The sequence below is a fragment of the Podarcis bocagei genome (assembly GCF_964188305.1).
Source record: "Podarcis bocagei genome assembly, chromosome: 10".
Lineage (NCBI taxonomy): Eukaryota > Metazoa > Chordata > Lepidosauria > Squamata > Lacertidae > Podarcis > Podarcis bocagei.
In genome coordinates this window covers 2,507,010-2,523,301 of record NC_138135.1, presented here as the reverse complement: position 1 = coordinate 2,523,301, position 16,292 = coordinate 2,507,010, and the positions used below count along the sequence as shown (strand labels likewise).

Below are 16,292 nucleotides of genomic sequence, written 5' to 3'. Positions count from 1 at the left end.
TACCGTTCTTTCCCCCTGGTGTGCAGCCGGTAATCTGGATCTGGCCAGCTCGTAATGGGCTCGTCGGCATCGATCTCCTCTGCTTCCATCTCTCTGCAGCTGTGTTCGAATGCAGGAGCCCCCCCCCAACCTGTCCATGTCCTCTTCTCCCCCTGTCACCTCGGGCGAGGATGCGTGTAAGAGTCCCCTGCTCCACCCAACTTCCGGTTGATTGTCCCACCAATAAGAGCGGTCCGTGCCAAACCCAGAGAGCGATCCCTCTGGGGAGCTGGTTTCTGGCACCGGTTCCTCCTCTGAGGAGAACCCCCGGAACCTGCTGGCGGAAAGTGTGGGTGTGAAAAGCCAGTCGTCGAAATAATCTGCCGTCGAAATAATCTCCCCCCCCCCCTGCGCTCCGGTGGGGAACCTGGCCCCGATTTCCAGCTACTGCTTTGGGAATCTCCGCTGGCCCCTTGCTCCTGGTGTGTCCCCCCTGGGACCCCCCTTGCCCTGGCCATCGGCGCCCCCTTCTGGGAATCTTCTGATTCACTGGAGAGGCTCATGGAATCTCTCGGGTCACTCTCAGTCCGCTCTCCGCTGCTCCCAGATTCCTCCCCCTCGCTCTCCATCTCCTCTCTCCCCTGTGCCTCTGCTCCTGAACCCCTGACAGCGCCTGTTTCCAGGTGTTGGGAATCTTCCCGTCTTCTAATATTCTATTTAAGAATGTCTTCATAGGTGATAGTAGTGGTTCCTCTAATTTTTTGTAATGTATTGTGGTAAGACCATCTGGGCCTGGGGATTTTCCCAGTTTCATCTTAATTATCGCTTGATGAAGCTCTGTCGTGGTTATTGGGGAGTTTAGCTCTTGAATCTTTTCTTTCTTAATTTTAGGTATATCCTTTCCACATAAATACTCTTTTATTTCAACCTCTGTCTCATTTCCTGCTTTATATAGCTTATTATAATATTTTGTAAAACACTTTTTAATTTCCTCAGGGTTATCTAAAGTTCTCCCCTCTTCCACTATTTTATCAATCAGTTTTTCCTTTTGTCTCTTTTTCAGTTGCCAGGCTAGCATCTTTCCGGGTTTATTTGCAAATTCGAACGACCTTTGTTTCATCCATTTAATATTGTCTTCAATTTCACTATTTAATATTGCTGAAGCCTGGGTTTGTAATATTTTTAGTTTTTGGTTTATTAATTCATTTTTTGGTTGTTTTGCTAATAATTTTTCATTTATTCCTATTTCCTTCCGTATTTGTTCCAGTTTTTGCTCTCTGTTTCTTTTCCTTATTACACTTTGTTGTCTGTAAAAGCCTCTTATAAAAGCTTTACTTGCATCCCATATTGTCCTGAAGTCTGTGTCCTGTTCTTTATTTAATTCAAAAAATTCTTTCAGTAATTCTTGCGCTTTTTTCACAATCTTTTCGTCATTAAATAATCTTTCATTAAGTCTCCATCTTTTATTAGTTTTCTTGTGTTCCTTTAATTCTAATGTGACTGGGTTGTGATCTGTAATAATTTTGGTCTGTATTTCTGCTTTTTTAATTTTAGTTGTTAAGTTATTTGATACCCATATGCTGTCAATTCTGCCGGCTGATTTTTTAACTTCCGAGAAATGTGTATACTGTCTTTCTCCTGGGTTTTTATATCTCCATGTATCAATCAAATTTAAGTTTTCTACCATCTGAAAGAAGGTGTCTGGGAGTCTGCCTTTTTTGGATTTTCTTTCTCTCTGTGTCCTATCTAATTCTATTGATGTGACACCATTTAGGTCTCCCATCAAAATAATTTCCTCTTCTATAAATTCCAGTAAATTAGCTTCTACTTTTCTGAAAAATTCTGTTTTGTTACCATTCGGTGCATAAACTCCTACTATAATTAAATGTTCTTTACCTTTTGTTATTTTTACCCCTAGTAATCTACCCTCATCATCCTTAAAGATTTTTTTTGCATCTAGTTTAGGGTTCACATAGATCACAATTCCCCTTTTCTTTTTTACATCTGAGGATATAAATTCTTGACCCAATCTCTTGTTTTCTAAAACCCTTCTATGGTTTCTAGTCACATGGGTCTCCTGCAAGCATATAATATCCCATTGTTCTTTCCTCAATACATGTTCTATTTTATTTCTCTTCCTCTTATCATTTAAACCGTTAACATTCCAAGATATAATTTTTATATTCATTAATTTTTATTTATTATCTACAGTAGTTTCGTTGAGTAAATAAAAAAAGAAAAGAAAAAACTCAGAAATTTTAGGATTTTGATAATCTGCTTCTTCCAGTCTCTCCCCCCCCTTAATACGTGCTTATCTCTCTATGCTTGTTGTGGTGTCTGCGTTGTTTCCTCTTGCTCCAATGTTGCCTCTCCAGTTAATTCTTTTTTGTACTTCCTCCAGAATTTTCCCAGCTCATCTACTGATCTAAAAGTTTTTCTTCTGTCCTTATATGTGAAGGTGATGCCCTCAGGAAATTCCCACCGGAATCTAATCGAATTCTTCTTGAGTGCTTCTGTTACTGTCTTATAATTCTGCCTTTTCTTCAGAATTCTTATTGGGATTTCCTTAAATATTTTGATAGGCCTATCATCTATTACTAACTTCACTTGTCCTTTTTGATGTACTATTTTGTCCTTTAAAAGTCTTGAGTTGAAAAAAATTAAGCAATCTCCTGGCCCTTTATAAGTGTCCAATCTTTCTGATTTGATCCTGAAAATTTTATCAATATCCAATAGCATCTCTTCTACCTCTACTCCCCACCAGTTTGCAATCTCCTGTGATAGTTTCTCTTGAATTTGTTCATCATGAGTTTGTGGGACGCCTCGGAGGCGGAGGACCATCTCATTCTGACGCATCTCCATCAATGATATATCATCTAGCAGCTCTTCATGGACTCTCTTTAGGTTGTTTATTTCTTCCTTCGTTGAGTCTTGTGATTTTTTAATGTCCTTATTTTCCATTTGCAGTTTCTTCTTGTTTGGTAGATTTACTCTTAAGTTCTTGTACAGATTTATCCAGTTCTTTATTTTTAAGTGAGAGGTCACTTATTTGTGTTGTTAGGTCTATTATTAGCTTTGAGTTTTGTTGGATGTTGCCAGCTAGTATGTCCAGCTTATCATTCAGGCTCTTTTCCACCCCCATTATAAGGTCTTTTATGTCAGCATTGGGGTCTGTTTCAGCTGTTGATTGTCTTCTCACTTGTAGACCTGACCCAGATGTCAGTGTAGTTTGGTATTTTTTAGAACCCATATTTGTCTTCTTCCTTTTGGTTCTGATCTAGATATCTTTATTTCAAACCAAGAATATATATATTCCTAAACTTTGAAAATGCTGTGTTTATAGTCTATAATTTGGTCCTTTTGCCTGATGGGATTGAAAGTCAGTTAACCTTCTGATCGGCAAGTCTGGGGCTCTGTGGTTTAACCCACAGTGCCACCTGCGTCCCTGTTCCTTAAATACTCCATTATAAATAAAGCACTTTTTGCAGTCTTTTCATTAAACTGCTTCTCCTCTCTGAGTTTGTTGATGGTCTGAAGGGTTTCAACTCTTAAACTTCTTCATGTCCATGAGTCTGTTGATTTTGAACTTCCACTAAGAGTGAACCTCTATCTACTTTCCTGATATTTATATGGTTTGTCTTTTGTGTGAGTTTGTTGACATAAATCAAGGGTTCCACTCTGACTGAAGCTCCTTCCACAGTCCATACATTTAAACAGTTTCTCCCCTGTGTGTCTGCTGATGATTTCTAAGGTGTCCATTCTGCCTGAAGCTCTTTCCACACTCCATGCATTTAAATGGTTTCTCCCCTGTAGGAGTCCGTTGATGTGTTCTAAGATATCCTCTGTTACTAAAGCTCTTTCCACACTCAATACATTTATATGGTTTCTCCCCTGTGTGAGTCCGTTGATGTAGTCTAAGGCTTCCACTATGACTAAAGCTCTTTCCACACTCGATACATTTATATGGTTTCTCTCCTGTGTGAGTCCGTTGATGTGTTCTAAGATATCCTCTGTTCCTAAAGCTCTTTCCACACACGATACACGTATATGGTTTCTCCCCTGTGTGAGTCCGTTGATGTGTTCTAAGATATCCTCTGTTACTAACGCTCTTTCCACACTCAATACATTTATATGGTTTCTCCCCTGTGTGAGTCCGTTGATGTAGTCTAAGGCTTCCATTGTTACTAAAGCTCTTTCCACACTCAATACATTTAAATGGTTTCTCCTCTGTGTGAGTCCGTTGATGTCGTCTAAGGCTTCCACTATTACTAAAGCTGTTTCCACACTCGATACATTTATATGGTTTCTCCCCTGTGTGAGTCTGTTGATGTGTTCTAAGAGATCCTCTGTTCCTAAAGCTCTTTCCACACTCCATGCATTTAAATGGTTTCTCCCCTGTGTGAGTCCGTTGATGATTTCTAAGGTTTCCACTCTGATTGAAGCTCTTTCCACACTCCATGCATTTAAATGGTTTATCCCCTGTGTGAGTCCGTTGATGTCGTCTAAGGATTCCACTATTACTAAAGCTGTTTCCACACTCGATACATTTATATGGTTTCTCCCCTGTGTGAGTCTGTTGATGTTTCCTAAGGTTTCCATTCTCACTAAAGCTCTTTCCACACTCCATACATTTAAATGGTTTCTCCCCTGTGTGAGTCTGTTGATGTTTCCTAAGGTTTCCATTCTCACTAAAGCTCTTTCCACACTCCATACATTTAAATGGTTTCTCCCCTGTGTGAGTCTGTTGATGTTTCCTAAGGTTTCCATTCTCACTAAAGCTCTTTCCACACTCCAGACATTTATATGGTTTCTCCCCTGTGTGAGTCTGTTGATGTTTCCTAAGGTTTCCATTCTCACTAAAGCTCTTTCCACACTCCATACATTTAAATGGTTTCTCCCCTGTGTGAGTCCGTTGATGGTTCCTAAGGTCTCCACTCTGACTGAAGCTCTTTTCACACTCCATGCATTTAAATGGTTTCTCCCCTGTGTGAGTCCGTTGATGTCTCCTAAGGCTTCCATTTTCACTAAAGCTCTTTCCACACTCAATACATTTAAATGGTTTCTCCCCGGTGTGAGTCCGTTGATGGTTCCTAAGGTTTCCATTATCCCTAAAGCTCTTTCCACACTCTATACATTTAAAAGATTTCACCCCTGTGTGAGTCTGTTGATGTCTTCTTAGGTTTCCATTATCATGAAAACTTTTTTCACACTCCAGGCATTCATATAGTTTCCCCCCTGTGTGAGTCCGTTTGTGCAATTTAAGGTTTCCACTCTGACTGAAGTTCTTCCCACACTCCCTGCACTTAAAACGTTTTCTCTCTTTGTGAGTCCTCTGGTGTGTTCTAAGTTTTGCATTGAAAGAGAAGCTTTTTCCGCACTCCATACCTTTAAATGGGTTATTTCCTTTTTGTGTTCGTTGATGTGAACTATGTGTGCTCATTCAGTGAAGCATATTCCACATTTCACACATTTTAATGGCTATTCCTAATGAAACGAAAGGTGCCCTGTCCCCCGCAATTCTGTCTTCTCCACCACCTTTTTCAGAGTGGGCAGAAAGGAAATCCTGTTTGGGTTTTAGGAAAGAGAACACAGAAAAAAAAAAGGACACATCAACCTCCATTAGCACCTTCTCCTATTTCAACATCTCCTACATTCTCCCATGTCCTACCCATGTTCCCAATTTTTAGGAAATGAAAATGGTACGATGTCAAATGGTAGTAATGCATCAACAACCTTTCATAATCCTCAATCATCTTTAATAACACAGAATGATCTTAGAATACCGTTGTCCTCTGAGACTGCCTTTCTTTTTTCTTCTCTTTTTTTTAACTTTTATTTTGCTTTAAATAGGTACATGTAAACAGGTACTCAGAAATATAGACAACCAAAATTACAAAGGAAAATTCCTTAGTAGTAATGAAAAAAAATGAAAAAAGTCTACAAAAAATATTGAGGTACATGACACAGAACATAAGCAACTATGGGAAAGATAAAAGAAAAAAGAAAAAAGAAAGAAAGAAAAAGAGAAAAACAAAAACAAAAATGAGCCAAAGCAGGAAAGCTCATCTATTGTACACATCCGTCAAGCTCACAACAGATCATTATTCTTATCAATTCTCTCTATCTGCATTCCAAAGGAATCCCTCATCTTGGTATCAGGGAGCATTTCTCTATGTGGTATCATTCTAAACATAGCCAGGTCTTTCTGGTTGAGCCCTTGTCCCCTACATAATTATTTAAATATTCCCATTCTTCTTTCACCATTTTTTAAGGTTTATCTCTTACTCCATCTGTCAGCTTTGCCAGCTCCAAGTACTCGCACAATTTGACTACCCATTCCTCTTTAGTGGGTGTATTTTTATCTTTCCAGTGTTTTGCCACTACAACCCTTGCTGCTGACGTTGCGTACATAAATAGCCTAGTTTTGTTTTTGGGAATATTATCTGAAACCATTCCTACTAAAAATTATATGGAGAGACGACCAATGAGTGACGCAAGCAAAAATCAAGTTAGCGGAATTTTTTGAGATAAATGGGAAACAAAATGCAGACATAAATGTAGTTTAGTAAAGCATACATGAGGGGTCTTGGAATACAACAAATGGCTAGGCTGAAGAAGATAAAAGACAATAATATCCAAGAGCTAACTAACCAGATAAGAATTAATGAAAAAGAGTTGATCAAAAATCCAAAAAGTCATGAAATATTACAAAAAATAAAGATATTGCAATCCCATAACTCTAGTATATTAAATAAGGAAGTAGAAAATAAAATTAAATGGGGAAAACAAAGGTATTTTGAGTCCGCCAATAAGCCCGGTAAGTTGTTAGCATGGATGATAAAGGAAAAGCAAACAAAAAAAATTATAAATAAAATTTTGGATCAAGGAGAGGAAATAACAGACCCAGTAAAAATAAAAATAAACTTCTTAAACTTTTATAAAGATTTGTATAAACAAGAACATTTAGAGGTTAATAAAATGGAAGAGTATTTACAACAAAATAAATTACCAAGAATTGAAAAAGAAGAAGTTGAGGCCCTAAACTCCAATATAGAAATAGATGAAATGGCACAAGTAATAAAAAAAAATGAAGAGTGGCAAATTGCCAGGTCTTGACGGAATCACATTACTGTAGTATAAGAACCTGGAAGAAGTAATCCTCCCTATATTACAAAGAATAATGAATAATATACTGGGAGGGAAAGATATACCACAATCATGGGGAGGACCGCTCCCCCTGCAAGCCCATTCTCCATCTTGGGCCTGGGGGCGGCCCCCATACTCACCACCGCCACAACTCTAAGGACACTGCTGCTGTGGCAGCAAATGTTTAAGCGTGTTATATATTTTAAAATGTTTCAAAGGTGTTTTTACTTTTTATTTTGTTGTACCACCAGAAACGGTGGTTTTTATCCATGTATTTTTATTTTGTTTTGTTTTATTTTGGGTTGGGGTGGGATGGTTTGTTGAGTGGGGTGGGGATTGGTTTTGTTTCGGTGTATTTTTTGTCTGCTTTTATATTCTGTAAATGGAGGCGAGTATGAGGCTTGGGATTCCTACCGTGGAGGGGCGAGGGAGGTATGGCGGTGGGGGCAGATGGCATAGGCGAAGGGGATCGAGATACGGATATGCTCGTACCCCTTCCAATCTGCGCCCCATCCCAAGAGACGAGGGTAGGGTGAGAAAGGATTACTCACCTCCGTCACTGGTGTTGTGCAATGCCAGGTCTATAGGCAACAAAACCGCCACCCTGCGAGATTTCATCATCTCGCAGGGGGTCGACCTGGCTTGTGTGACGGAGACCTGGGTGCGCGAAGGGGTAACTGTTACCTTACGAGAGATGGCGCCCCCGGGTTTCTCCGTCCTCCACCAGTCACGGACTGTGGGCCGGGGGGGAGGGGTGGCACTATTAATCCGGGAAGATTGTTCTTTCAGGGCTCTACCACCGCCATCGATCCCCGGCATTGAATGTGTTGGCCTAGTGTGGGGCTCCGAGGTGAGCTTGGCTGTCTGGCTGGTGTACCGGCCACCTAGCGCACCAGCAGCCACCCTGTCAGGCCTGCTGGAGGCGGTGGCCGGCTGGGCCTTGGAGTTCCCTAACCTATTGGTATTGGGGGACTTCAACATCCATGCCGATGCCACTCCCTCCTCACAGGCTCTGGACCTGGTGTCTTCCATGGCGACACTAGGGCTCTCCCAGTTTGTTTCGGGCCCCACACATCAAGCAGGCCACACGCTGGATCTGATCTTTGGCGTTGGTATAGATGTGATCATGTTTCCTTCAATGAAGGTGCCATGGTCTGATCACTATGCTATGAAAGCCAGGATTGATGTTCCACCCCCACCCTGCTTAGGTGGTGAGCCGATTTGGGCTCGCCCGCGGAGGCTGATGGACCCTGATAGATTCCGCCAAGCCTTGCGGGACCTTTCTCCCCCTGGCGACTCATTGACTGAGCTTGTTGAGGGCTGGAATACCCAGCTCCTGGCAGCCATCAATGAGATCGCACCTAAGCGCCCTCTGCGACCCCGCAGAAACCGGGCTCCCTGGTTTACTGAGGAGCTCCGGAAAATGAAGCGGGACCTCAGACGGCTAGAGCGAGTATGGCGGGGTGCCCGTGACGGAGCCTCAAGAACATCTTATAGGGTTTTTATGAAAACCCACGAGATGGCAGTGAAGGCCGCTAAGAAGTCCTACTTCTCGGCCTCCATTGCATCCGCTAGCTCTCGCCCGGCACAATTATTTAGTATAATTCGGTCTTTAACGTCCCTCGAAGGACAGCCAAATTTAAATAACAATTCGACACACAGCTGTGAGGCATTTGCGAGCTTTTTTGCGGAGAAGGTCCTGTCGCTCCGCCATGACCTCCCTGCCAATTTGGATACAATAAAGGAACTGGAGGCCCCTCGACTGTCCTCGGGTCCAGTACTGGACCACTTTGACCGGATATCCCCAGCCGATGTGGACAGACTCCTCCGAGCTGGAAAGCCCACCACTTGTCCTCTCGACCCGTGCCCGTCTTGGCTGATTAGAGCATGTCCAGACGAGGTGCGGGCCCCCCTGGGGGATATCATCAATTTGTCCCTTGGCACCGGGACATTCCCAGGGGAACTGAAGGAGGCAGTGGTGCGTCCGCTCTTAAAGAAAACATCATTAGATCCCTTAGATCTATCCAATTACCGCCCAGTTTCGAATCTTCCATTCCTGGGTAAGGTGATTGAGAGAGCGGTTGCTGAACAGCTCTGTAGGTTTCTGGATGAAACATCGGCTCTGGATCCATTCCAGTCCGGCTTCCGCGCTGGTCATGGGACCGAGACGGCTCTGGTCGCCCTAACAGATGATCTTCGTAGACAGCTGGATCGAGGCGGGTCGGGGCTGCTGATTCTCCTAGATCTGTCAGCAGCTTTCGACATGGTCGATCACGAACTTCTGGACCACCGCCTCGCCGACGTGGGGATCCAGGGCACAGTCCTTCAATGGCTGCGCTCGTTTCTCTCTGGTCGGGGACAGAGGGTGGCGCTTGGGGGGGAACTGTCATCCCGCCACTCCTTGGTGTGTGGAGTGCCTCAGGGTGCGATTCTCTCCCCGATGCTTTTTAACATCTTTATGCGCCCCCTCGCCCAGCTTGTCCGGAGTTTTGGGCTGGGCTGCCATCAGTATGCTGATGACACCCAACTCTATCTGTTGATGGATGGCCATCCTGACTCTGCCCCAGACACACTGATCAGATGCTTGGAAGCTGTGGCTGGATGGTTACGTGGGAGCCGGTTGAAGTTAAATCCTTCGAAGACAGAGGTCCTCTGGCTGGGACGGGACGATATGGGATTGAGGGGGCAACTCCCATCTCTTGCGGGGGTGCAATTAGTGCCAGCACCGTCCGTCAAGAGTTTGGGTGTAATCTTCGATACCTCCCTCTCTATGGAGGCGCAGATTACAGCTATAACAAAGGCGGCATTTTTTCATCTCCGCCAAGCTAAGCAGTTGGCCCCTTACCTCTCTCGCCCTGACCTAGCCACTGTGATCCACGCGACGGTCACCTCCAGACTGGATTATTGTAACTCGCTCTACGTGGGGCTGCCCTTGAGACTGACCCAGAAACTCCAGCGGGTGCAGAATGCCGCAGCGAGACTCCTTACGGGGTCCTCGCTGCGAGATCACATTCATCCGGTGCTATACCAGCTGCACTGGCTCCCGGTGGAGTACAGGATCAGGTTTAAGGTGCTGGTTTTAACCTTCAAAGCCCTATACGGCCTAGGACCCTCGTATCTACGGGACCGCCTCTCCTGGTATGCCCCACAGAGGAACTTACGGTCCTCAAATAAAAACATCTTGAAGGTCCCAGGCCTCAGAGAGGTTAGGTTGGCCTCAACTAGAGCCAGGGCTTTTTCGGCTGCGGCTCCAACCTGGTGGAACGCTCTGTCACAAGAGACAAGGGCCCTGCAGGACTTGACATCTTTCCGCAGGGCCTGCAAGACAGAGCTGTTCCACCAGGCCTTTGGTTAGGGCACAGCCTGACTCCCTCCTTTGGCAATCTTTACAATACTTTAGTTTATGGTTGCCATCAATTCTGATTTTAATTAATTCTTATGATGTTTTTATAATGTCGCACTGTTTTAGTGTTGTTAGCCGCCCTGAGCCCGGCTTCGGCTGGGGAGGGCGGGATATAAATAAAATTTATTATTATTATTATTATTATTATGGAAAGAAGCACTGGTCACTCTAATCCCAAAACAGGGAGTGGAGTTGACAGACATGAAAAATTATAGACCAATCTCCCTGTTGAATACTGTCAGGGGTTCAGGAGCAGAGACGCAGAGAAGGGAGGAGACAGAGAGCGAGGGGGAGGAATACGAAGGAAAGATGAGTGGGGATGACGAACCGAGATCGCCGAGCTTATCCAGTGAGTCCGAGGATTCCCAGAAGGGAGCGCCAGCGGTCAGAGCAAGGGGGGAAAGCAGGGGGACACCCCAGGAAGAAGGGTCCAGAGAGGAATCAGAGAGCAGCAGTTGGAGATCGGGACCCACGTACCCAGCAGGGAGCAGCGGGGAGAAAGGGGACCAGGTATCGGGTTCCGGAGGCTTTCAGAAGGAGGGAGGGCATGAGTCAGGAGTAGTCACGCCCACCTCGGGGAGCGACGAAACGATCAAGAGGAAGGTTGAGAGTTGGGCGCGCGCGCCAAGTTCAAATGTAGCGGAAGCTGGCGCAGTAAGCAGCCCCGAGAGTGAGCCAGGTCCCAAAGCCCGCCGCAAGGAGGCGGAAGGGTCAGGGGGGTCCGCGTCAGAAGAGAGTAGGAAAGAGGAGACCCCGGGGGGCAGAAGGACCCAGAGACGGAAGGAAAGGCGCAGGAGGTGGAGCAAGGCTAGGGTATTAAGCTGGTGTGCTAGAGGCGGAGACTCAGATGGGTCTTCGCCGGTCTGACCTAGAAGAAGTAGGGCTGCGCATTGCAGTTTGGAAATGGAACCTGTAATCCAATAAAGACTCTTTTAACCTGAACGCTGGCTAACGTGGTCCTATGTGAGCTGGGACTGAGTGGCAGCCCTGACAGTAAGACCCGTCTCTCTTAAGCTTCGGACACCTGATACCTCGCAGCGGAGGCAGAAGCAGCTAGAGGAGGAAATTGGTGTTTGGGAGCGAGCTCACAACGGTTGGCAGAGATGACGGAAGCAGAGAAAATTTCAGCGCTGCAACAGGCAGTGACCCAATTGAACGCAGAGGTACAGGCATCCAAGAAAAGGGAGGAGGATGCGGCAGCCGCCTACAGAGATCTCCACGCCAGGTTTGAAGCATTGGTTAAGCATGGGCAGCCAGGACCCAGACCGGAGGGGGTTGGGTTGGCACGGAGAGCAGGAGGGCTTGTGGCTCACTTCGATGGGAATTTACAACAGTACCCCAATTTTCGAGCAGACGTAATGTGCGCACTGCAACTGCTGGCGAAAGACTTTAGGGATGAGGAAGAGAAAGTGGGGTTTATACTATCCCATTTGCATGGGGATGCTAAAGCGTGGCTACGCAATTTGTGGAGGGATAAAGATCCGGCGCTTCAGAATGCAGATGCCTTTATCAAAGCGATGGATGCGTGCTTTTTATCTACCATTGACGTGGATCTTGCCCGACGGGAGATTCATGGACTGAAACAAGGGAGGGCGAGCGTACGCCAGTATCACGCCCGCTTTTTTGCGCTGGTCAGTGCCTTGGAATGGGACCGGGATTCGCACCCAGTCAGAGACCTATTCTGGGAGGGTTTGAGCAATGCTGTTAAAGACGAAATTGCGAGGGGGGAGAGGCCCCGGAGCACGCAGGAGGTGGTCCAAAGGGCGCTGACTGTGGGGGTGAGGCTGGAAGAACGTCCATGGTGCAGAGACGAAGGACGTGGAGGGCGCGAAGCAGCGAGAAGTTTCTCTTTCATTCCCAGGGAAGCTGCGCGTGCGCAATCCACACCTCTGCCAGGAGGGGGAGTGGAACCTATGGAGGTGGCAGGCGCCAGGGCTCCATCAGCTACCAGAGCCCCTGCACCGGCGGCAGTCAAGACTAAACCTCCTAGAGGGACCAGGAAGTGTTTTATATGCGACAGCTCTCAACACTTGGCGAAAGAGTGTCCCCAGAGGAGCTCCAAGCACACTGCAGCCTCTGCAACGGTGAAAGCGGCCACGCAACACAGCGAACACCAGCAGGGAAACGACAATGTCTGGCTGGAGACAGAGGCACTGGGGCCCAGCCAGACGCATCACTGAAGCAGTCCCCAGCGATCTTGCAACCCACAGACCCCCTCCCACCCAAACCAGTAGTGCAACTCACAGCATCTCTCCAGCTGCCCGATGGCGTCACTATCGAGGTGCCGCTTTCTGTGGATTCTGGAAGCAACACAGACTTTATAGCACAGGATTTTGTGGAGCAGCACGCTATACAGCTATTACCGGCCACTCTGCCCCTGCAAGTCATCACAGTGGATGGTAGGGAGTTGCTGGGGGGGCAGGTGGTGAAGCAAACGCCGCCAATGGTGATGCGCCTTGGCAACCACAGGGAAGTCATCAGTTTTAACGTCACCCGCCTGTCGGACACACCCATTGTGTTGGGCATGAGTTGGCTGGACAGGCACAGTCCGACACTGGCTTGGTACCAGCGACAGCTGATCTTCGGCTCCTCTTACTGCGCAGAACACTGCATCCTGCCCGGACAGGAGGGAGAGGAGGAGGAATCACAACTGCAGTTGGGTACGTTGCAAGCAGTCCCCCACAAATACGCAGACTTTCTGGAGGTCTTCTGCGAGAAGGAGGCGGACAAGTTACCACCGCACAGGCAATATGACTGCAAGATTGACCTCCTACCAGGGGCGACGCTACCGAAGGGGAAGCTGTATTCCATGTCTGAGGATGAACTACAGGAACTCAAACAGTTCATAGATCACAATTTGGAGCGCGGTTTCATCCGGGAGTCCAGGGCAGTAGGGGGCAGTCCTGTTTTCTTTGTGAAGAAGAAGGACACGCCCCAAAAAAGGCTGGTGGTGGATTTTCGCCTCTTGAACAAGATGACCAAGCCCTCTGATTTCCCCATGCCCAGGATTGACGACCTACTGGCGACGGTGCGCAAGGGACGCGTGTTTACCAAGTTGGACCTGCGAGGGGCGTACAATCTCATCCGCATGAGGGAGGGCGATGAGTGGAAGACAGCCATGTTCACGCCTCTGGGCACCTACGAGTACAGAGTGATGCCGTTTGGATTGCAAAACGGTTCTCACTGTTTTCAAGCTTTCATGCATCATGTGTTGGCGGGACTCCTCTACAAGAAGTGCGTCTGCTTTCTGGATGACATCCTGATATTCTCCGAGTCGCAGCAAGCGCATGACCAAGACGTTTGGGAGGTGCTGGAGAGGTTGCAGCAGCATAGACTGTACGCCAAACTGGAAAAGTGCCAGTTCGACACGACGGAGGTGGATTTCTTGGGTTACAAGTTGTCGGACAAGGGGCTAGCCATGGACAGCGCCAAGGTTCGAGCGGTGTTGGATTGGAAGAGCCCGCGCAACCGGAAGGAGGTCCAGCGGTTTGTCGGCTTCGCCAACTTCTATCGCAAGTTTATCAAAGGGTTCGCGATGCAGACGGCGGCTATTACGGACACGCTAAGCTCCAAGAAAAAGTTGGAACAAGAGGAACTGGAAAATACAACAGGTTTAAAGGTAGCCAATAAGGTAAATTATTTGAGGGTTTGGATCACCAATAAGAATATAAACTTATATAAGGACAATTATGAGAAGAAGTGGAAGGAAATAAAAAAAGAATTAGAGACTTGGGGAAAATTGAATTTATCCCTGTGGGGGAGAATATCCACAGTTAAAATGATGGTATTGCCAAAGATGATTTTTATGTTCCAAACAATACCTATAATTAGAGGTGTAAAGTGCTTTAAGGATTGGCAGAAAGACCTTGCCAAGTTTATTTGGCAAGGGGAAAAACCACGCATAAAATTTAAGCTACTAACAGAGTTGAAGGAAAAAGGAGGCTTCGCGGTCCCTGACCTTAAACTGTACTTTGAGGCAGTGTGTTGGACATGGATTAAGGACTGGATATTAATTAAAAACACGGAAGTCCTAGATCTGGAGGGATGGGATATTGTGTACGGGTGGCATGGCTACATAGGCTATGACAAGGTTAAATCCCGCACAGGATTTTTAAATCACATTGTGAGAAGGGCATTATATGAAGCATGGGAGAGGAGTAAAAAATCAGTAGTAACCAAAACACCATGGTGGCTGTCACCAATGGAATCTATGTCAGTTCACAGGATGAATATGAACAGCGATTGGCTAACATATAAGGATTTAGTAGAGGAAACAAGTAGTGATCCGAAAATAAAGGGCCTAAGTGAATTGAAACAGAAGAGAATAACCTGGCTGGAGTATTATCAATTAAAAGCCGCCCTTGAAAAGGATAAAAGAACCAAAAAAAAAATCCTATCTGGAGAAGGATATTTTATATAATAATCAAAAGACACTTTCTAAAATGTACAAACTACTTTTGAATTGGCAAAGAAAGGAGGAAGATATCAAAGAAATTACAGTAAAATGGGAGAGGGACCTGGGACATACGATCAAACCCAATATTTGGAACGAATTATGGACTAAAAATATAAAATTCACGGCTTGTTTCCATATAAGGGAAAATCTTATGAAAATGTTCTATAGGTGGTACCTGACCCCTGTAAAACTTGCAAAAATAAATAAATAATAACAAGTGCTGGCAATGTAAGGAACAGATAGGAACATACTACCATATGTGGTGGTCCTGTCTAGAGATACAAAGATTTTGGACCATGATTTATGAAGAGATAAAGAGATTGATAAAAACTACATTTAGCAAGAATTTTTACTCTAAGACTGCCTTTCAAATCAAGTGGTTGCCCCCGTTTCCACCTCTAGATCTTCATGAATCACCTGCACAGTCCCACTGCCCTCAGGAGGTCCATGTGGACCATTATGTGAGACCCAGGTCTACATCCTTTCCAGGGACTGTGGTCTGGGTCAGTCAGAGAACTAGTGGCAAGGCTTGGTGCTTGGGGTCAGCTGAATGGGTGCTCAGGGAAGCTCCTGTTCTTTGAGATGGACCTCCATCTACATGCCTCACATTGCATGGAGAGAGCAGCAGAAGCAGAAGGAAAGCAGCTGGCACATGGGAATCCCAGGCGGAAACACCCACCCCAATGGTGCTTTATAATGATGACGTGCTGCCTGAACTCGAGCCCGTCTTCTGACTATCCTAAAGTGACACTGAAAAGCAGGACATAACGGTACTTAATCGTAGATAGCCGTGTTGGTCTGACACAGTTGAAGTAAGAAAGAATGGTCCAGTAGCACCTTAGGGACCAACTAAGTTTGTTCTAGGTATAAGCTTTCGTGTGCATGCACACTTCCTCATATAGTGAAGGGTAGTAGGAGATGGTAGTAAGAGTACCTTCTGAGAAAACCCCCACCCCACCCTCCCACGATATACAAGGGTCTGGTGACATCTGTTTCAGTGTATCTGAAGAAGTGTGCATGCACACAAAAGCTTATACCTAGAACAAATCTTAGTTGGTCTCTAAGGTGCTACTGGACTATTTTTAATTTTTTTATTTCAACTGCGTCAGACCAACACGGCTACCTACCTGAATCTAGATGTCATGGGGTGTTGGGGAGCTGTAGTTCTCCTTTGGTGGGGGACATGTCCTGCACCTCCTGGGGTCATTTTTCCATCCTTGGTGCCCACCCTGCACTCAGCTCTCACCTGTGGCTTCCAGAAGCTGTCAGCATGCAACAGGGCTTCAAGCAACGGCTTCAACCGGCCGG

The 16,292-nt window shown here is 45.9% G+C and overlaps 1 protein-coding gene across 1 annotated transcript in view; it reads right to left on the bottom strand.

Annotated features, from left to right (window-relative positions):
* Nucleotides 1–3,371: 3,371 nt before the first annotated feature.
* LOC308595640 (uncharacterized protein) overlaps nt 3,372–16,292 on the bottom strand; it is a 102,224-nt gene continuing 89,303 nt past the window's right edge. The window contains exon 5 of the mRNA XM_081210171.1: nt 3,372–5,542. Coding sequence (XP_081066297.1) covers nt 3,689–5,419 — 1,731 coding nt within the window. The 5' untranslated portion in view covers nt 5,420–5,542 and the 3' untranslated portion in view covers nt 3,372–3,688. The remainder of the gene's footprint in view (nt 5,543–16,292) is intronic.